This window comes from Porites lutea, chromosome 11, assembly GCF_958299795.1.
Source record: "Porites lutea chromosome 11, jaPorLute2.1, whole genome shotgun sequence".
In the NCBI taxonomy this organism is placed as follows: Eukaryota; Metazoa; Cnidaria; class Anthozoa; order Scleractinia; family Poritidae; genus Porites; species Porites lutea.
In genome coordinates, this window is record NC_133211.1 from 15,597,509 (window position 1) to 15,620,082 (window position 22,574).

Genomic DNA, 22,574 nt, shown 5'->3' on the forward strand with positions numbered 1-22,574 from the left:
AGTTTATGTAGTGGGTGTTGCTGAAAAAAATTCGTCCCAGCCAGCCGAGATTGTAGTTAATAGCTATGATCCCAAACTAAACAAGTGGATCCAGAAGACCTCCATACCTATCAACAAGAGCTCTGACGAAGAAACTTATTCATTTCAATGCTCAACATTGGAACTCTCTAAAGGATTGCTCACGAAACCAAAAATAGTTACAATTGGCTAGCTGGCAAAGTCAAAAGTCGATTCTGTAGCATTTACAATGGAAAAGGTTATTGTTCAGGAAGCGTGAGTGTCTCGAACGATAAAAATTTTTCCTTTATCTGGAAACGGTGTGGACGTTTTATCATTATTATAACTTTTTTTTTTGCCTTTGTTGGGGCTGAGGAAATGTACTGATGCATGAATTGAAACTGAAAATGTATGACTGAACTCTAGTGTGTTAGCTTCTGATAAGAGAAGATAGAGTAGATTAATGTGATCCCATTGTGACCTCTTTCTTCTGGTAATAGTTATTTTTACTGTTTAGTTAATTCCTGCATGCCTTCCTAGATCATGCTAGGTAAACAGATGTGGACGGAAGCTTTCTCACATCTGTGAAAATCCCACTTATTAAGTCGGGAAAATCTTAGAGTGTCTCCTCAGATGGTAGATTTCCCCCTCCCCCCAAAAATAGACAATATTCTTGCCTCCTGTTCCCCTAGGAATGGGCTATTTCAGTTGCATTTGCTGGTCACGTGTTGCTAGAGCCTTTGATTTAAAAAATTCATCAAGAGGCAATCAAAGCTTTATATCCCATAGTCAAAAACAACCTAAACAGCCTGAATGATTTACAAAACTTGTTTTTTAATAGTGAATACGTACATTTCGAGCAAGGAGAGCAACGATTCAAGCAGTGTACGGCAAAAAGACGTAGTAAAGATGTTTCACACCTACTGGGTAGTTTTTGTTTTACAATTGAAAAACGAAAATTTTAAGGCTTGCTGTCAGTTTAACGCAGTTCCAAGGGTAGCAGCCATAGGACTGTAAATAGTTTTAGTAAGACCTGTAAAACAGACCCAGTGGTCACATTGAACGCTTTTGTCCACGGTCTAACTTTAGACTTTGTGTAATTAAAATAGCTAGCCCTGCTTATTTCGAAACATTTTGTTTTTATTGCATGAGACTTACGCACAACCCATCCAAATTGCTTGCTTCTGAGTGTATAAAAATATACTAACTTGAAAATGTAGCTATTTTAGAAGTTTGTTAGTTTGATTATCAGGACGACCAGAGTTCTACATCAAGGACCTAAGGCCTAGGCCAAATGTCGAACTTTTCATTAGGCAAACCAAACTTAGTGAGTTAAGTTCATGAAAATTTCGATGTCTGGCTCTGTTAAGTTCGTCTGAATGAGTTTGGATCGTCTCTCCGTCGGCTTCAGAAGGATAGAACGTCTGAAGATTGTCCCCGTCTTCACATGCGACTTTCTAAACTAGTAAATTAAAAATTTGTATTCAGTTGATTGGTTCGACTCGTCCTAAGTTCGACGTCTGACCCAACAGACGATCTTAAACTTAATTTAGCTTTGACCCAAATAAGAGTTTGGTTCGTCTCATGATAAGTTCGACGTTTGGCCTAGGCCTAGGACTGTCAAGGAATGAAAATGACTGATATTTGTTACTATTTCAAGGTCAGGATGATTATATTGTAGCAATACGATCGTACGCTTTATAGCAAAACCTGTAATAACACCTGTAATACATTTTTCTTTATATAGAGGCGGTGTCGTAACTGAAATCTGGTGGTTTTTTGTATTTATACTAAGGTTAGACCAGAGGCTCACTTGAAACAATGACCAATAAAAGAAGAATTAATTTAGGTTAAGGGAAAAGCACACAGTGCAAACGGGGCTAGTAGATATGCAGGCGAATCCTTGCTGACGAGATTTAATTTACAAACTGCTTTCAAGAACGTACGTAGAAAAGACATCGCGGTAATTAATATTATCCTTTATGCCAATTGACTTGAGAAGTTGGATCATTATGATATTCTTGGAAACTGCCCAACTACCCCTCCCCTGACCCAACATTCCAAAGTTCATTGACATACATGTATAATCTGATGCAGTAGTTGCCTGGTAACCTACAAGTAACCATCACTCACAACTCGAGTTCCCAGTACCTCAGTGTTAAAAGCATTCAAACAGTGTACGGAAGCTTCTGAGTTCGATTTCCCAGATGCAACGCTGGATTTGTTATCGGATGTCTTCTCCAAACGTATTCATTCTATTTTTGAAGAAAGAATAACTCCCATCCCTAATATTTTACGGAGCACCCTCCCGAGCCTTACGTGGTTCAACGATAAACTATTTCTAGTTTCAAGTAGATTAACTGATCAGATTTTGACCGAAAACTTGACAAGGGAATAGTAATCACGTGCCGATGATGAGGCAGAAGTGATCACAATGCTTCGTCTATTCAAAGTTCCATGCCTGTTCACTGGCGAATCCAACTCTCACTCCACCACACAAAACCTTTGCAACTAGGTCCTCAGCCTTGCAACCGAATCAGCTTATAAGATGGCGTCTATTTTCACTGCTAAGCCCTACATGTGAGTTGTGCTCTGTGCGAAAGTCCCATTTGCTTGAGATGAAATATTAACAAGTTGTTCCTGTAATTTCCTGACTTCACGAACCAACTGTCCCAGTTTGTCCTCAATATCTTTGAGGTTGCCTTTGCTGGGATTTGACTGAACCTTGACATCCTTCAATTCAATCCCATCTACAAGAGAAATAGTCATTACACTCACACGAAAAATAAGCTACCCAGGATATTGTTACGTTATTGCTAATTGGGCTGCGAAATGCAACGCAAATGCCGAGTTTAATTCCTCCTTTTCGGATGGAAAGGACCGTCAAGGAGAGAAAGTTTTAAAAAAGAACGAATTACCGGGCAAATTTTTTTTAATATTAACCACAATTAATTAAAGTTTGTTTACTTCTTTATCGCTTTGAAGTTTTGTATATTTCCTATACAAACTATTTATGCTGATCCAGGTCACTGCAACTGGGTGATACAGCAATACTCAACGGCTTGCATGAAACTCCAGTGGATAAAAAGGAGTGAAACATACGCCCTTCACTACTAACCTTCACTATTCTCAACCCTTTTGTTTGCTTTCCACATTGTTTTGTACACAAGTTCACCCATAATCCCCAACAATACAAGGCACAAGAAAACCGCCATTGTGATGAATAGGAAACGTTGGGTGGATTTTGATGCACCAGAGAAGATACTCGTCGAGTCACTGTCCTGGTTATAAGCCTGAAATGGTCATGTAAAGGAATGGTTAAGACTTTATTGACAATCCGTAATTACAAACTATTCAGAGGTAAATATGAACCCCGGCTGTTTCCTAATTCCCTTGTTTTTACTGAGCCAAAATCCAGGAAGCAAAGCCAGGGTGGGAAGGTTTAAAGATTGAAATATGGCCCTTAATGACCGGTATTTGTTTTTTTTCCTTTTGACACAAGTAGAGAACAGTGAGCCCTTTGTTGTTATTTCATCTCACGATGCATGGATACTTCTGCTTATCAATTCCGTGGGAACTCCTTTTTTATGTAAACGCTTTCTATTGTTACAATAAATCTGTTTAGATGCTATGACCGTAATTAGCTATTACCGTAACCTTCAGCTTATAAGCACTGGGGTTTTAGGGGGGGTTAAGGCTTCAAAACGTCACAATAAACCGAATTCTCAGGAGGGTGGGCTTACAATCGGAGCTAGAAGGGCGTTTATATCCGAAAGGGTTATAATCGGATTTTTTTTGTTTGCAGGCGAATGGGCCTACAGCCGGGAAGACTTAAGTTATAACGGTATTAGTATAGCCTTCTTCAGTTCTTATCAAATCAGATTTATTCCTTACCGCTACCGGCTTCAAATACTGTAGGAGCAATTCGTCCACATCACGTTTCATGATGGCAGATTTAAAGCATGAGTTGTTCGCTGAACCGCCAAGTACAGCAAGGTCATATTTCACCGCTTCGCTCGTATCAACAGACAGAAAAACTTTGAGGTTAGGCTTATTTCTTGAGTGTAGGTAGTGGCCAGCTTTGAATTTGTCCATGAATATGCCATCTATAATATTTGACTCGAGCTCTCTGAACAGAAGCTCAGCTGATGGGAACTCTGTAAGAAAATGGATTGGTAAACAAGGGTGCGATCCATTGATCGTATTCCGGAGTAAAAATACAACAAAGCTTTGTTACAAATCTCTTATACCTTGATTTTTGGATTGCGTAAGCGCTATATACATCGGAATATTTATTTCAAGCATATTCGTTATGTTGTCGTTATGTTGGGAAAACTGGAGTACCCAGAGAAAAATCTCTAGAAGAAAGGGAGAGAACCAACAACAAACTCAACTCATATATGGCTCCGACGCCATGGTAAAGTCATTCACCAGATCATTACAACAACAAATTATCCCATTGAGATTATGTTTTCGCATTCCTTTACTGGTTTCAAGTGAAAAGATCCGGTTCAAAGTGAACATTTGCGGCTAAGCAAGCAACCGAAATAAACAAACAGTACAGCATGAACCAGCGGTCGGAGCTCCCATGCAATCCGGAGGAACCGGTTGCAAGCCCCTTGGACTAATTTAATTAACGGTACTGCAACTTTTGAATACGGCTCCCGGCCAGGTAAAATTTTTAACCTTTTTATATCCATTTAAATCTTTTTTTTGTTCAGTAATTTATTTTATCTGTCCACTCTCCCTCCCTCTCCGTAATTGCGGGTGACAAGAGGAGCCCGCAAACCTAATCTTCAGGTTGTTATTACGCATGCGTCGCATGTATGTAGCCAGCATTCATTTAGACTTCCACTAACAATGATTATAAAATAACTAAGATAGTACGCGCGCTCTGATTGGCCGAGAGGAGTGTTTGCATGAGAGTATGTAAACATGGTTGTGGCGTCAAGTTGTTTTGCTTTTCGCGCGCTAATCACGCAAGCACGAATTTGAAAAAGTTTTCGAGTTCAAAACTCCACAAGTTTACTTTATTTACCCATTCCTTCGTCGGCTGAAACTTGAAAAATCGTTACAAAGAAGGTGTGTCAAGTTTTCTTCGCCTAAGCTGACATTTTAAGCTAGAAAAATCCGTATTTTGGAAAGCATCTTTTTGCAAAACAAGAACTGATTACGCGTGCAAGACTTCGTGGACAAGGCTTTGCGACTGGTAAGAATTTCTCTTTTAATCAGTGCAGTAACAAAGAGTTTTGCGTTTTTTCTCGGGAAAGTTATTTTATAAAAGCAATAGAAAACTTTTTTCTTGTGTTTGCATAGCCTGATATAAACACTCGAGGCGTTGGGAGAATTCTCGACAGTTATGCAAACCCTCGACTTCGTCTCGGGTTTGCATAACTGTCTCGATTTCTCCCAACCCCTCTCGTGTTTATATCAGGCTATGAACGCAATTTCATGACGCGCATTTTGGACCTTCTATCACTCGTAATCTGATCATGCGTGTTTGACTATCTGTCACGTGAAACTTACGCAAAGCACGGGGATGGAGCAAAAGCGTTTTGACCTTCGATCGTTGTCGCCTGCACTCCGTAACCTTTGTTATTACTAGTTTTAGTGTTAGTTTTTAAGTGTTACTATTCGATTTCTCCATCTTGGTATACGTTGCCAAGAGGTTATATGACCTTACTTACCTTTTACTATGGCGCCTCTTTGTTTTGCCTCTAACCCTGCTGATGTAACATTCAATACTCCAACCTAATAAGGCAAATGCAAGAACTTGTAGATTAAAAAACATACTTTTTAAGGCAATAAGCGGCGGTACACTTCCCTGTTAATTAATATCAATGACTGGTTAGTTACGGTTTTGAACAAAAGTTGCTCTCTGTATATAAAGAACAATGTTGCCCGGCCATTCAAAGAACTGTTTTAACAAAGGTCTTATACGGTATTTGTATTGTCCGTATTAAACTATTAAACAGAATTAAGTTATTTTGATTTTGATTATATCAGGGCCGCGATGTCTTAGCTTTTTTCCCCCAGATGCGGTGCTTATCCGAGTAAATACAGTAAGATTTTTAGAGTTTTTCTTACAGTTGTTCCTTCAAGCACTGCCAAGTCGCTTGGGGAGACGTTGAGTGAACTTGTGGCAGTCGCTGTGAACACTGCTATGACAACCAATCCAGTCAAAATCCAAGCGATGCCAAACAAACGACCAAAAATGAATTTGGGAGTTTTGTCACCATACCTAACATGAAAACAAATGTTGGAACACCAAACACATTAGCGAGATTAAGCGACGACGACGACGATGGTGGCCAAACGGTCTCTTAAAAAGTGAGTTCGTCCGCCAGAAAACGTGAAATTGGGCAGTTGCTCGTCGAATTCGTGCATCTACGATAAAGAAATGTACTGTAAAGCCTGATGCACTTGCAGTGTTGTTGATTTGCAAACATAAACCTCGTTGCTTAAGCTCCCTATTTTCGTACCATTAAAAGTTGCAATTTTGCTGCTCTAACAATTCAAGCGGGGAAATTAATAACCTCTGGTTAATTCGTCTTATGCGTATTAAGAGAGGGTCTCTTGGCAGTGCAGGCCTTTGGCTTTCTGAATTGCCCACTCACCAAATGTAATTAGGGACCTTATTATGACCTTAGGGGTATAGTTTTCAAACCAAATTCGTGTGCCTGCTGTAATTACTTAGCACAATCTGATCCCCAACGTTTATTAACGTGCTAGTCAGCAACAGGAAAGAGTTATAGTTCGGGGGATGCTCTAACGTCGTAATCGTACTCGATTTGGTACTTGTAGACAAATGTGTGTACCTGTCATCGCTTTGATCTCTCTGACCATAGCATCGTTAGCTCAGTTGACAGAGGACTGGGCTGCAGAGCGGCGAGACGTCCTGGGTTCGATTCCCAGGGCCGGACCAGTGAAAGTCATAAAATCACTGCATTGCGGCAAACGACTAAACCTTCATGTGTCTCGGATGAGCACTACGTAACGAAAATTCTGCCTCCTACAGGGGGCGTTAAAACGGGGTCCTTGATTTATACTACCTACATTTGGCATTTAACTTAAACCAGAATGTGCACCGACCACTATTTCAACTAAGTGCCCTTAAATTAACAAAAAAAAAAGTCTTAGGAAGCTGCCTCTTATTGGCTGTTTTTAAACTTAAGACTCTCTATTCGTCTGGACATACTTGGGCAAACATTTTCTAGCTCGTCTGGTTATGAATCTCGAGTATAAAGAAAGGTACAAGATCAGATGCATTATGCATTCAGACAAACTACCTCTCGTAGGGAGTCGTTGCATAACCACACAAGCGACAAAATGTTTGCCCAAGTTCGTCCAGGGATAACGACTTTAGTATCAAAACGGACATAGAAGCCTCATTTGTTGAAAAGGTAGATAACGCTATACACTGGATAAATCTCTATCCATAAGATAAGAGAGGAGCATCATTTTACGTACCCCACTGTTGTCATGGAAACAAAAGCCCACCAAAAGCCTTCATAGGAGCCTTTAGTAAACGAACGAGGGAATTCCTCTTCATTGAAGTATGTTTCCTGAAAACGTAATAAATTCCAAAGGTATATGTCGAAAAAAATGCATAAAATTGCATCATTTTATTTTTTTTATACTTGTTGTCGATTTTCTAGGAGGGCTTTTAAAGGAACCTCCTTTCAAAAAAAAGACCATATTGTTTTGTATCTAGACAACAAGTAATTGTCCATGATTGTCGAGTGGGCTGAAAACAGAAGGCGAACCGACTCCCTCTTAAACACATCTCATTAGCGAGGGAGACTAAGAAATCTCGTAAGTAGGTGTCAATAAAAGACTCTGTAAAGAGCGAGGTATGTAGCGCGCTTGCTTCGCCTTACGACTTACAATAACGAGGTGCGTTACAAGTATGGCGAGTTTGTTTACTTAATGTTTAGGTGATGTGGCTTTTAAAAAAACAATGATGTATACAAAGCAGCCTATGCATGGTTTGTCAGCGGAGACAGTACTCGAAAAAAATTGGCATTTTGTATCAGCCTAATGGAAGAAAAATAGATATTGATGAGGACAATGAAAATTCAATCTTACCAGAATCCAGACGATTATTCCTGAGATTCCAGCTATAAGAAGGGTAAAGACAATAATTGGCCAAGTGTTTTCCATTAGGGACTGAACGATGATATCGTTGGCTTTTTTGTTGATGTACTCCACGTCCATTACAAGCGAGTACCCAGGGGAGGCGAAGAATTCTTGAAATGACATCTTTGGCCCAATGTAGTCGTCATCAGACAGCCACATCTTTATTGGTCGTGTTATAGGAAATGCAATTGTGGCTTCACCGTCTTGTATTGACCTCAAAAAACTCCAAGTTGTGTTAAACACGGTTGTTTGGACCGAGCTTGCGTTTAATTTACAATCTCTCAAAAAACACTTCCTGATAATATGGATTATAAATTCTCCCAGTACACCTTTTAGTGCCTTTGCTCTATCTGGAGATGGCTCGACAAGGGGAGGAAAGTTCAAGGCCGATATCCGGACCGGCAAGGTAGTTGGACAAGCTTGGTCAGAAGCAGCGTCTGTCGTAAAAAAGGGTTTCCAGAATAGCATTCCTATGAGTATGAGGATCATTGAAGAAATCGTGCGCAACTTCATCTTCAGAGCAAGGGTCGTTTAGCTGAAAGGACAAAGATAAAAGATTATTTTTAATGGTATGTTTTAAAGTTATGTGAATATGAAAACTCCAGGGATTGCATATAGCTACTAATACTAACAGCTAATTACGATTATCTCCAAACCTAGTTGCGTCAATTAAAATTCCTGTAACATTTCGTGTTAAAAATGTTTCATTTTGGGTTAAAAATTGTTACATTTTGCGTTAATTTTACACTTTGCGTCCAAGTAGTTGTTACATTCTGCGTTTTTGTCATATTTAACGGCGTAATAGACTCATGGCGATCCTACGCGCTCTTGTTATCAAGAGCTTTGTTTTGAGTTGATAAAGAGTCTTAAAACCAACTCGAAGATGAGCTGTTTACCCTATTCGCTATTTGCTCATCTCACACAATACACCCGGCCCGTTTGCCGCCCCGCCCCCTTCTACGAAAAATTTTGCGTAACCTTTCTTTTTTCATTTTCTCTAGGTGTAACAACTGTCCCAAGAGAAATTGAAACCGATGCTAAGTAAAATTTTTTCGGTTGGTGGGGGACAAAGAAGGTCTGTTATGGGAGATAGGCAGATGGAGAATTCTTTCTTCTGAAATTTAAGAGAAGTTTAACAAGTACCACCCAAAACATTTTGTTTTGAAACAAAATGAAGTCTCATGACATTATTATGTTTAATTCGCTGTCACAGCTTCTCAACCTCCCAAGCGTGCGCATTTAGAAACGAAGCTATCGTTTGTATGAGAGACTGTAATGATGAGAGTATTATCATAATTCAGTCCACCACCTGCCAGTAAACACTTAGGATTTTAATAAATGCAATGGCAGGTAAAAGATGAGTATTCTTTCTTCACATCCGGCTCGCATTTTAGTTAAAAAGGTAGATCACAAACCTTAGTACATGTCCAAATGGGATCATGCTCTCTGACACCGTTTCTGTCACCTTGAATAACAGACGACTGTGGTTGAATATGCACACGCCGCTTAACACCCAAACTTATGTAAACTTTCACAGACCAGTTGATTACGCCAATGCTGTAATTATTTTTTTTCTTGAAGCAATTACGTACGTCAGTTCTTAAACTGACATCCTATAAGTGTCAATATATTCAATAACATACAGTAGAAACTCCTTCGATAACTCAAACTCGGATAACCCGAATTCCCCACTAACTCGAACTAAATTTCCCTTTCCTTGATCAAAATTTCACTGAAATTTACCCCGATAACTTGAATTCCCCGCTTACTCGAACTGTTTTTTCGTTTCCCTTCAGAGTTCGAGTTACCGGGGTTCTTTTTTTTTATAAAGACTGACATTATATTACTGCCTAGATGATGCATAGATATCACACTTCAAATTTGTTTATTTGCAGCAAGCCGGTTTAAGCTGATAAGTTTTGATATTTTCATATTCAGTCATAGCAGGTCGACAGTGGAAAAGTAGATGTATCTTTCAGTGCATACTTTGAAGACTGTTCTCAGTTCCAATGAAAGGGGTGCTCCAATTCAGTTTTTTGTGAGGAAATTGCCTAAGCAAAGTAGCTCATAACTCCGAAAGAAAAGTTTGACATTTACCTGGTTCACATCGCTGCAGCACTTCGACATATGTCACATTAAAAACTTCGTCTCAGGCGTTCCTAGTTAACTTACTCAGATTATAGGCATACCTTCCTTGCTTTCACTTTGTTATGAAAAACCTTCCGCGTTGGAATTATCGAGCGTGATGCACCCTACAAGGTTCTTGAGAGCTGATATCACAGTAAAATTCACCGATACGTTGGGAAGAAAGTCACTACCCTACAAAAAATAGCCAATAATTGGGTGTTAAACCAATTTTGGACGTGCTACTTAATGTTGAAACAAAAAGTGAGAAATTAATCCGAAGAAGGGAAGACAAGGAATTAAATTAGCTAGCTTTGTTCCCGAGCCGTTTTAGACAATGTAATGACAGGCGGGTGCGCTGAATTTTACTTAACGACTGTTTTCTATTGGTTCTTGACATAGCTATTGTTAATGAAAACAAAGCCATGAATATCCACCTGTCCTCTGATGAAAGTTCTGTGAAAAGAAATAAGTCTTACTATAATTCTGACGCAATTAACTGCCTCAAACAGCTAACGTAACGTTGGTCTTTTATATTTATAACTTCTTGGGAGTTCCAAGAAATGCCGCTAAGCGCTTTAAAGGCTCGAACCATGACGAGCTTGGGGTAGCTCAAGAATGTTCCCCAAATAAGGCTTAGTGTACATGGAATCATCGTTGAGGTTTATTAACTACATACTTGTTTCTTAGCTGTGGGAGATAGGCAGATAGCATGACTGATCATACTGACAGATGATTACAGGTTACTATTAAACGCTCTATGAAATCATCAAAGTCAACGACTGGACGCGCAGTGATGAATTATAAAAATTTCAAAATTTCGTGCAAACCTTTGAATTAATGATACGCTAGGTGTGTGAATTGAAAACAAATCATTTAAACATCTTTGTTATAAGACACATCCTATATGTTAGAAAAAACCGCGTATAATGTCAGTGCAAAAAATAATTCAACAAAGCAAGCCATTAATGTTGGATAATCACTCTGAGCGCGCAGTTTTAATTTACCTGCCAATAATTATTAACTACAGGAGATCGCCCATCTCAAAAACCATTTATTTAGCTCTCAATAATAAGCGACACCACCTAAAGAGACAAAAATAGCAAAGCCGTACCTCTTATAGAATGTACAAATTTCATACAGTACTACAATACTGATTGGAAAGGTGCGATTTCAATTGGCATCTACCGCTCTAACTGTCAAAGAAATAAAAATTATTCACTATTCTACCGCGCATGACCGCCGCCAATGCAATATTTACAAAACAGGCTGAACATATATATTTTTTCTGCGAAGAAGGGCGTTCACAAATAACGGTTTGGATTAATTAGGGCAGAGTGCGTTGACAATCCTTCGAAACAAGTTTCCATCCCACAACAGAGTACAACTCAGGCAATAGTTTCCGTTTGTCATTCTCGTAAACACATTATTTCGCTGGACGAAACCAAATTCGTTATCAACTTGTTATTTTTTTCTGCTTCTCCACCTTAGAATATTAAGCTTCTCTACACTCTTAAAGTAAAGAATACTGATGGAACTATCTTTTACTCCTAGTACATCAGTCTTACTGTCAACGTAAATTCTATTTATAATTAGATGCACCCTTGAAACCACCCACCCTTCGAATTACCGCCTTCCCTCCACGACGTTGAGACTGAAAAATAGAGTAAGCGCCCCCGTGTATCCCTTCCCTAAGAAAAAAAAAATAACTGAATATACTCTGTAGAGGTAGAACAGAGTAATTTCAGTACCAGAAAATGGGGGACTTTAAAGAAAACATGATTTTGGGAACGACCGCTCATGTACATAGATTGTTTCTTCCTTGCTTTCTAGTTAACCCTTTTAGATTGTGTTTACTTGAAAAAAGATATCCTTTTGAAGCCGAATTAAGTGCCCCCTTTCGGTGTTTACTCGAGTATTTACAGATTATTGTTTTTCTTGAAGATTTTACTTCTTGAGTACACAATATCTTAACTTAATAAGGTTAAACTAACCTTCTAACTCTATTTTACCTAATATCAAAAACACTGAAAGTGACATTACTCAGTTAAAGCAGAATTAACCATACCAGGATTTAAATTCTTCTACCAACACCAGCAGAGGGAAAGTTACCGCATAATAAACGGTATGCTTGGCTATGTTCTTCTACCCACGTGACACAGCAATTAACTGTACCCTTTGGTTTATTCTATCCATGGTACAGGGCACTCAAATTATTATTCTTTAGAAGCTCGACGAGCGCCCCATCACGGTGGAAAGAAGCAAGTTCAGTGTTTAAAGTTAACCTTAGTTATTTACTCGCCTATAGTCATAATTTCGGTGTAATCCTCCGTGGATACTTTAATAGATTATGATTTATTAATTATTTTAACGCTAAGGGCACGCAAATGATCGTTATAAGGGAAAGAAGGAGCGTTATTTATGACGTAGTATTTTTATAATGCCTCTTGTTCTTACACAAAAAGATTTAATGTATTTTTTCAGTGTAACCACCGTTGATGCAGATAAGATTACTTCAGATCAAAACTTTTTCTACTTTGATAGAAAAAAAAACTTGACATGCAGTCAACATCACTTTCCTCTCATGATTTAAAACCAAAATAAACACACTGATAAATGAAAGAAATAATTACCATGCAATATTTTGAAAAATTTTTCACGTGCCTTACTAAAGGGCAGGGTTTTGGATTGACAGTTTTACAGGCTATTCAATGAAACAATTCATTTCAAAAATGCTTTTGACAATTAGGCATATTTATTTCCTCTGTTTAACTCAATTCCCTCCAGCTGCTGTGGTATAACATACTTTATACTAAAAGCTTAAATCTTAAAGTAAAACTGTTTTTCAATACCTGAAAAACAGCACAGATGTTAGGTACTCATGCACTATGACGAGATGCACACTCTATTTATTGCATAGAAGGAAAACAGCTTCGCTTCGTCTCATGCACAAGAACAATGTTTTTTAGTGATGGAGCAAACTATGACCTCATCAGGGCCTTTCACCTTAGTTGTAAAAAATTTCCCAATAACACAGATGAAGATTACGCAATATTTGAAATTAATTTTCTTACCTTCCTTTTTAATACCTCAGTGGTGCTCCCGCGATCAACCTTCTCTGGATAAGTAAAGATTATCGGCTGGGTTCGTCGAATTTATTTTTTCTTCGTGAGGTGAACAGCATGGGGTACTATTCAGTGCGGTGTTGTTATGACATATAGTTTCTTAATCTTCTATGGCAACGCTTCAAAACTCATAACAAATTCTTTGAATTCTCATCTGTTTATGAAGAAGGCACACGAAGGCCTGATCTTTGCCACATAAACAAGCGAGGTTAATACGTTTGTGCGGGGAAGGGAGGCCATGGCGTTATGGCCGACATAAAATTTATAACAACACTTACAAAAATAATATTGTCTTGTTAGCTGGCTATTCATTTTCTTGTAACCTGGAATACATAAAGCGAGGCATGCAAGATATGGAAATTAGAGCATTTTGTGAGTTTACAAATTTCTTCATCACACTCACTTCACTTTTCTCCTAAATCGATTTTTCTTTCTGAAGTTTTGCGGTAATGATTGGAAAACTTTTCCTTTTTCTTAATAAACGTTTTGGACAGCAGATCGATAAAACGTATAAATTCTTAAAATCATTTGTATTCTGCTTTATTCAGTTGTACCCAGCTGGTCGCCACTAATTATATCATGGACAGGTTTTTGAAGAAAAAAATGTTTTTGTTTGGTTTTGTTCTGTTCCTTTTTCCCTCCATTTCATACCTCTACAGGTTGCGGTAAGATTATCTATGTCGTAATCCATGACGTAATACACTAAGTTAGGCTTCGTCTTTGTCTATAAAAGGTTACAAAAGTCCTTTAAAATAACGCCGGATTCGTTTCTTTGTTGTCGAATTTGACAAACTCGAGAATTTTTAAGTCCCTTGAGTGACCAACATCAATTTTGTTCCTCCAATATGACTTCACAATCAACAGAAAAGGTTACTAGAATTACCCAAACTCTCTCAACTGGTTCTTTAAGGAAAATTATGGAGATCAGTCCAGAGAATTTGAATGGATATTGGGACTTCAAGGGTACGATTTAGAAAAGAAATCTGACCGATGTCCAGCATTTCAAGAAGTTTACCAACGCTTAAAGTTTTCTTTTCTATTGTTGATTTTAATATAAGTAAGTGAATCTCAGAAAGCATAAATCAGAGATCCAAGAAAACCTTTTTGCACCCAACAAGCCAAAACGAGGGCTGATCTTCGGTTGTCACAGTTTTGACTTTTATTTCTAGATTTAATATAAATTCGTACGGAAATTAAAACTATCATGCAAGTAGATTTACGTACACGACGTCAGTGATAAAGGCCCACCTTAGACTAGAAGTAATTCTTCCTTTGGCCTCAGGGGTAGTACAAAGGCGACCGAAATACTCGAGCACTCGTGAAAATCGCCACCCCTCCAAAAAAGGAACAACTGGTAGGCTTAATTTTTATTAAAGAGTCAACTTTAGGTTTTGACCGTTGTCACGTTCAAAATCAGTATTTCCGTTGTAAAAAGAAGACCTTTTATCATTCTGTGGTTTTAATGTGATTTTCTCGATAAGTAAACACTCTTCACCTAGTATGTTTGACTTCAGATAAGAGAAAGCTGATGGCACAATTCCACTTAGCACTCAATGGTCATTTATTGTTAACAAGAATAATCGGCTAAATGAAAAGAAAAAATATTTTTGACCGATCCCTGAATAAATTTCTAACAAATCAATTATATATGCAGCTGATTTAATATCTTTCTTTAGTATTCTTTCGTTTGATAACCACAGCCGGTAAAACTACAATTGAAACTTAAAAACTAGAGATCAATCAGGGATGGATCTAAACGCCTCGCTGATCCACAAATCTAAAATAGACAAGAGGGGGGCTAATCAGACTATCGTGTTTTTCACTCGTGTTAATCCCATTTCAGGTAAGAAATCAAATTTGTTCTTGTAGGCAAAGTATTTTACTTTAAATTTACTGTAAAGCCCAACAAAACACCACTCTTAAACATTGAAAGACAGGTGCCAATTATCACAATCTTTGCGGGAGAAGAGGCCATTCAGGTCTTGATTAGCTTCTTTTTTCGCAGCTACCCTCAGCTGACATTAACAGGATTTTTCCTTTATCTTCAAGGATATGAGATGATTTTAATAAACGAGATTTTACACAAAGATTAACAGCTAGACTTGGCGGTGTCCTCAAACGAAAAACTTGATTATATATAACTTAATCTAACGAAGTTTTTGCTTCTTGTAGCCACTGTTATTAGAAGTTGCGATCAGCGAAAAAGAAATTCGGTAAGTTATGTCTTCTTTTTAATTTCTCTGATAATTTTTCTAAGGAAAAGTTAACTTAATGCAAAAAAGGAACAGCCGTTTTTTCCCTTTTGAAAAGCGCAGGGTGTGTAAAGCTTTTCCCCCTTGATTTTAACATATTATTGTTCGTTTTCGTTTCGCTTATATATATACATTCTATCTCGGTATGTTGTCTGTATTTTTCACAAAAGAAACGATCCCATGAAATTTTGCTGTCAGACTGAACACGACGTAGTCACGTTTTAATCTTACGATGCATTATTATTCATGGTCGATAGATCAGCAATCGTTTATCTCCCGTCAAGTGACAGCGCAATGAAAATCGAAGGCGACCTAGAAAATCTATAGAGATTTTGGAATCACAAGATTATACTCACGAGATGCTAAGGACTCTATTTTCAAAGAACTACTTGTAAAATGCCACCACTAAATTCACCTTTATTTGTATTTATTTATTTTTTGCATATTTTCCTGGTTTATGTTTTATTATTTCCGTTTTGTCCTCTTGCTATAATAGAAAAAAACAAGCTGAACAAGCAATCATGACATCAATTCTCCAAGAGAAAAGCAACCGCAGATAAAACTCTAAGAAAGGATCAATTTTGCCAAACATTTTCACACAAAATGCCCCGTGACCAGTCCATGACGTCACAGCGGATGACGTCAGGGCGGATATGTGTCGTGAGCGTGACTGGACTTTCCCAAAGCTTTCCCAATATACATTTATCCTGGGAAACATCCATGGTTACGTCAAACAGAAGAAAGAAACCGCCCATGATATTTTTAAAACGTGCTAAATGTCTAGGGTTTTTCGATAACGAAGGCAAGAGAGCCAATCAGGTTTCTTCATTTGACACCAACATGACACCGCAAAAAATTGCTTTTTAACGGGTTTCTTTCTTTCTGTTGAGAGAAAGATTGATGCTGACATGGCAGATTTCACGTTAAGATGTAAGTAACTGGGAAATTTTAAAATAGCATTTTGAAATGGTTTGTTGGGCTAGATTTAGGAGCGATATTTCACAAAAATATAGTGTTCTATTCCTGGCATGTGATCGAACAGTGGGATGCAGCTGAACTGTGGAATTTAAGGTCAAGAGTGAAAAATGCTATGTACTTTCGCTAAATTATCAGGACTTACATACCAGTTGAAATTTTAGCTAAATTATACGTACATTTTCAACATAACCATGAACTCCTGCCATGATGGACAGCGATTATTATCGTAATAGCGCGAATGAAGCCGAAGGGAATTTATTCTGAGTGAAACCACATGTTAGTACCGCGGTAAACTAAACCCACTTTAAAACCGGCTTCGTTAACTTGGGAAATGCCTTTCACTACGGTTTGTGTAACCGCACCTATAGATTGAAGAATACATACATGCATCCGAGTTTTATAGGTTATTAAGACCACGCGCGACCTGACTATAAATTCTCTTCACGAGGCCTTCGGCTTTGCTTAGCGAGGAATTAATTCTTTTAATCTGAAAATGACCATTGTAACAGCATTTTTTAACATAGAAAGTTCGGAATTTTATCCTTTTTGTTATGTTTTACTTTTACTATGACATCCACCATCACATTTTATGATTTTATGTTTTGTTGTTTCCTGGCTGCGATGACGCTTGACTGGGGCCGGGAGAGCTGGGGTAGCCTCCAATTCCCAAACTTCTTGCGATTTTTTAAAGTTTCTTTTTTCATCCGACCGACCGACCCATAATCAGGAAACGCATTTGACACTAAACGGGAAAAGGGGGGAATGGCCTACAGGTCTATATAAACTTATCTTTAACTTTTAATCACCCGGTTTTAGCAGTTTGATACTGAGTTTTAGCCTGAATGAAATTCAGGCCACTGAGTTTTTTGGTAGTATTATATGTAGCTATAAGTAATAAGCATTTGATAGTATGTAAATACGTTAATTTGTGCAATAAAAGTATAATACAGAGGATATTACATGACCGCGCGGAGATACGAAATTTCTTTTCGAGTGTTGAGGAATATTTCACGAATAAGCGCAGCGAACGGGTAAAATATTATGTTTTTCAACGCGAGAGGAGAAATTTCGTATCTCCAAGCGGCCATGTCGTGTTCTTTTTAATATATAAACACCAATTAAATACCAAACTGATTCACATCAATATATATTTCTTTTGTTTTTGCAACAAAAGGTGCGATTTATCATGTAGCTGATTATGTAGCCATACTAACGGTGACTTTTTCACGTGTGAAGATGTCATGTTTTCGCGCCTAAGCTCACCTGGTATTTCGCTGGTGTATATATAATACATTAAAAATTAATTTATCCTCTGTGTCAGAGTACCTAGTCAGTTTGCGTCTTTTCAACTTTTCTGAATTACGCCGAACTGTGACAATTCTAGCATGCCAACAGGCTAAATTGTGTGAGTTCGGAGAAAAATTTTGGCGGCGGAGTCACCATGCATCGCTAAAATTTTCCCCCAACTTACACAAGTGAGGACAGTGAGCATTCTCGCAGGCTATGGCAATACGGACGTTTGACACCGGCCGGGCGTGATCTCGGGGTTTTGATCAAACCCTGAAAGCCAAGAAGGATCGAGTTGACAATATAAAGACAATGAAATGCTATTATGATGAGAATATAAACTGATAAAAAGTTGTTTTTTGAAAGTTGTTGAAACTCTTAATGTAAGCAGTATGTCAGTGTATCATTGAAGACGTTTTCGGCTTCTAAATCAATTTTCCAGTGTTTTTTTGAAAAATTTAACCATGCCATCGTCCCAGAGGGATTTCACCGGAAATTTGAAATACAGTGAGTCCAACTTTTATATCATTTTTAATGCTGCTCTTAGTTTTGCACCTCAACTCCGTGTATGCTTCTCTTGGCCTTGCCTAGAATAGATTTTGATTTTCCTTTCTTTTTATGCTTTGTTTTTGGTAACAGCTATTGTATTCGGCTGCATTATAATAACGTCTGAATCAAGTGGTACTAGAACCGTGCTACAGTCAAGTCAGTTAGTACAACTGCGGTCAGGCTAGCAACACACCGCGTTTGAAAAGGGCGTGAGTCTTTTCGTTGCGCGACGAAAACGTTTTGATTGGAAAAACGCTCATGACCTGTTAGAAGAGATGCTTGGTTTTCGTTGTTGATTAAAAAATGAATACCTACATGAAGATTTCACCTCAGTTCTCAGTTCGGGCGAAACAACAGTGAATTGTAGAAGGACTATCAACAAAAAGCTTGCTCGCTGTTTAAAAAGAAAAATTGACTTGCATGGTAACTTTTGCTGGTGTTTATAAAGGCGTTTTTATTGCAGACAAACTTTGTTCACTAGAATATGTGATGCACAAATATTTTTCATCAGTTTTAAACTGATCCCTAAGGAAGCAGAGTAAGCTTTATCCATTTTAATCCGGCAATACAATTCTTTACATCTCTTCCTATTAATGGTTTTCCGTCATCTGGTAAACGCTTTGGCTTCTACAACTACGATTTTGATATAGCAAACAAGTTTGAAATTGAAATATACTCGCTTCTTTCACCATGAACGGATCACATCTCCAGTTATTGAACAATTAAGAATTAAATTAAGAACTCTTACTATACAAACACGTCGTCGTAGCAGGAAAGGAAATATCGCGAATTGCAATAAGAGTTAACAAAACTGATCTCGATTTTAAAAAGATTCTTACGTCTTCAAAGTGTGTGATGAAAAACTCTGGTGACTAATTGACTACCTGACTCGAGACTAACTGAGTGATCGATTATATGAATGAATGAACGAATGAGTGTGTGTGTGAGTCAGTGAGCAAGCGAACGAGCGAGTAAGTATTGAGTGAATGAAAAAATGAATGAATGAATGAACGAATGACTACCGTGCTCGCCAATCATCGATCTCAGGCACAGGGTCCAGAGGAGTTTCGTGTGAATAAATAAATTACTTACCTTGAAAAATGTCTATACCTGTCGCTTAGCACGATTAATTAGCCCAATGGGATCTTTATAAATCTACTGTAAACGATTTCTTCGCTTCTTATCTGACCCAGATCGACTTTTGATAATCAATAACCGCAAGCTATATCCTCGCTGGCACACGGCACGTCGCCCGAAGGGTGACCGAAGGCCGTCGCCCGGAGGGCGACCGAGGCACGAAGTGCCGAGTAAAAGAAAGGACAAGGGAGGAAACTTGTACCACGTGACTTCGTTCTATGTGAACCGCAGCACTCGGTGACGGAAGTCGGAATGAGAACGGAAACGCAAAAGCAACAGACCGCTGCTAATTCGAGAATCAAAACATCAGCTGCGGAGAGAGTTTTAAAGATCTCAGAGATCTATGCGAAAACAACAGAGTTTTAATTGAAGTGAAGATCTTTCAAGACTGGACATTTGTTGTACGTTTCAACAGTCGTCGATGTCTTAAGCAGGTTTTGCTTGTGCGAAGGCTTCCCAGTAGTCGCAAAACGCACAGCCAAAGACGCAAGAGGTAATATAGTTGGACCACGGAAGAATGACACAGTCGTGATGATATTACAGTTGCCTTGTACGGCCGCTCTACTCAATGTGACTTTTTATTGCAAGAGTACACACGACCCGTAAATCACTAACCGTAATAATTTAACATTCTCCAAACAAAACTAACAAGCTGGGCCCAGCGTGATACAGCATTGAAGAAAAACATTATATTCACGGACTAAAGAAAATCGCTTAGTTATTCAGATCCAGAAGGCACTTTGGAGAAAACTGGAACCCTTGTTCAGCCGTAATAAAAAGCTTTACGCTTCAAAAGGGGTCAAAGAAAATGCGCTTGCATCAGAGGGCAAATCCTGCCGACCAGAAACAATAACCACAGTAAATCGATATGTGTCATGACCTCTCAGTGTGAAACATGCGGCTAAAATCCCCTCTTAAATCACATTTGCTGTAGAACCTTCCAGAGCATAATCTACCCAGCAGAGGAAAAAAACATGAGGCAAAAGTCGTGTAGGCTTCCCTTTTATTGCTCCGATCTTGAACACATTTACTTTACTACGTCATTTCCGTCACCGTGTGTTGCGGTGCACACCGAACGAAAGCGCTCTCTAGAAGCCGTAAATTTCGGTCGCCGAAAATGAATTTGAACGCTTTCTTATGCCGTTTTCCTACAGTATTTGGCAAATACATAAGAATTCTAGATCAGGTTAGTAAAATCAGGCGATTTCATTCAATTCCATTTGAGTTACAGGGATTCGAAAACCGGCCCCAAATTTGTTTCCTCCCTTTCCGTATTTTATACTGTAAGCCGATCTTGCGAGCCCTCAGTCTCTTGGTTTGCGGTCTACAGAATGTGTAACGAAACCGTAACGCGATTAAAATAACCTATTTTTTAAGAGGTTTTCGACGGGTTTTGATGTTCTAACGACAAACACATCTCCTCTGGACCCTGTGTCTCAGGCACGTTCCTTTCACTGACCTTAGATTAAATCTCTGTATCGATACTAATCTAAATTTAACGTTTTCAATACACGATTCTTTCGCTGAGAACGGTTAATTATGAACATCGAGCTTCCTAAAGTGTGCGATTTCATTTTGGAAATGAAAGTCAGATTGTCTCCGTATAGTTTCAAGGGTGTGGTCTTGACGACGTAATTTGCTGAGATTTCAGATTACGTCCAATAACGTTAGTTCCGAAGCGCTTGACTAACTGCAAAAGGATGATAAAAATTGGGCTGCAAGTCTTGATTTCAAACTCGGTTTGGTGTTAATTGTCAGATGATAAGGCCAACGTTTTTTAAGTGCCAAACCCTTTGAAATGGAGTCCATGTACTCGGATTCGAATTCAGATTGAATTTCGTGACAAAGAAAAAGCAGTGACAATCGATTTCCATTATTAATAAAGCTATTCCTTAAGACGGAACTTAGAACATTACCAAGCCAGGGGTGAGTCAGATTTATTTCAATCGAAGCTGATAAGAAAATATCATTGAGTCTCATATGCCACCCCCAGGCGTATCTATTCGTATATAAATGAAGTCTGATCCATAAACGTTTGAGATTTTCTTGAAAACCACGAATCTATATCTATTTTTTTTTGTTCTCGTTTCTTTTTAAACAGATTTTACGTTCAAATCTTGCTTTCATTTTTGAGGGACTGGTATATTTTGAAGTAATTTTCTAATTTTTTGAAGTAAGTTTCTAAAAGTGCATGGGTTTCTCAAGGGGTACGGCGAAAAATCAAGGTTTCGCCTTGTCAATGTAACGTACTCAGGAAAAGACAAGGCGTCTGTTTATTACGTACCCATGGTACCTTGGTGTAATATTGTACAGCTACCAATTTGCAATAAGTTTAGAGTTTATCTTGCTCAAATGTGTCGACGATCGAGTTGATTGTTTTTGATTGAGTGATAGCGAGAGCCTGTAGTAAGCTGAAAGAATTTATTTAGTACTTGCAAATTGCTGTAGGCATGGCCATAAGCGATTCATTTTCATCAAGAGAATTATCACGTGCGTAGAAATCTCGACTCGTCATTTAGACTACACCTTTACCATTTTTTTTATTTCTTTTGTCACGTATCGTAAAGCACATTACCGCGTTCTCTGATGTGAAAAGAAGGGTGTTGAAGTATAGCACACTAAGAGAACCGAGAAGTTACTCAGAATACACTGCATCTCTCTAAAAGGTTTGGTACGTCTCGACAATTTTTGTAAAATAATATTTAGTTATAATCATTATTTTATAATGCAAAGGATAGGTACGTATTAACATCATTTAAATCGAGCGGGTATGTCTGGCTTTTTCACTCAGTTTACTCTGAATTAAAAAAAGAAGAATTATCAAATCTACCCGATCAAATATGACCGCATTAAGGGACATATATGTTAAACTGAGTGAACTCAGAGCCCTTTCGGAGCACAGATATCGGCATCAGAAATAAATACACGAGCATTTAATTGTACAACTGATTTCGTCGTCTTACTTTGATTTTGCCTTGCAGGAATC

At 38.3% G+C, this 22,574-nt stretch overlaps 2 protein-coding genes across 2 annotated transcripts in view; one reads left to right on the top strand and one right to left on the bottom strand.

The window, feature by feature from the left end:
- Positions 1 to 1,743, top strand: part of LOC140953063 (kelch-like protein 40) — a 3,373-nt gene extending 1,630 nt beyond the window's left edge. The window contains exon 1 of the mRNA XM_073402550.1: positions 1 to 1,743. This exon is cut by the window's left edge and continues 1,630 nt beyond it. Within this exon, the coding sequence (XP_073258651.1) occupies positions 1 to 211 (211 nt within the window). The 3' untranslated portion in view covers positions 212 to 1,743.
- A 178-nt stretch (positions 1,744 to 1,921) lies between these two features.
- Positions 1,922 to 8,639, bottom strand: LOC140953101 (uncharacterized). Its single transcript, XM_073402598.1, has 7 exons — positions 8,086 to 8,639; positions 7,468 to 7,562; positions 6,085 to 6,238; positions 5,685 to 5,748; positions 3,892 to 4,154; positions 3,116 to 3,290; positions 1,922 to 2,747 (listed from the first exon to the last, which is right to left on the bottom strand). Exons 1-7 carry the CDS (start codon positions 8,623 to 8,625, stop codon positions 2,572 to 2,574), a joined length of 1,467 nt encoding a protein of 488 aa, XP_073258699.1. The 5' UTR covers positions 8,626 to 8,639; the 3' UTR covers positions 1,922 to 2,571.
- Positions 8,640 to 22,574: the final 13,935 nt, after the last annotated feature.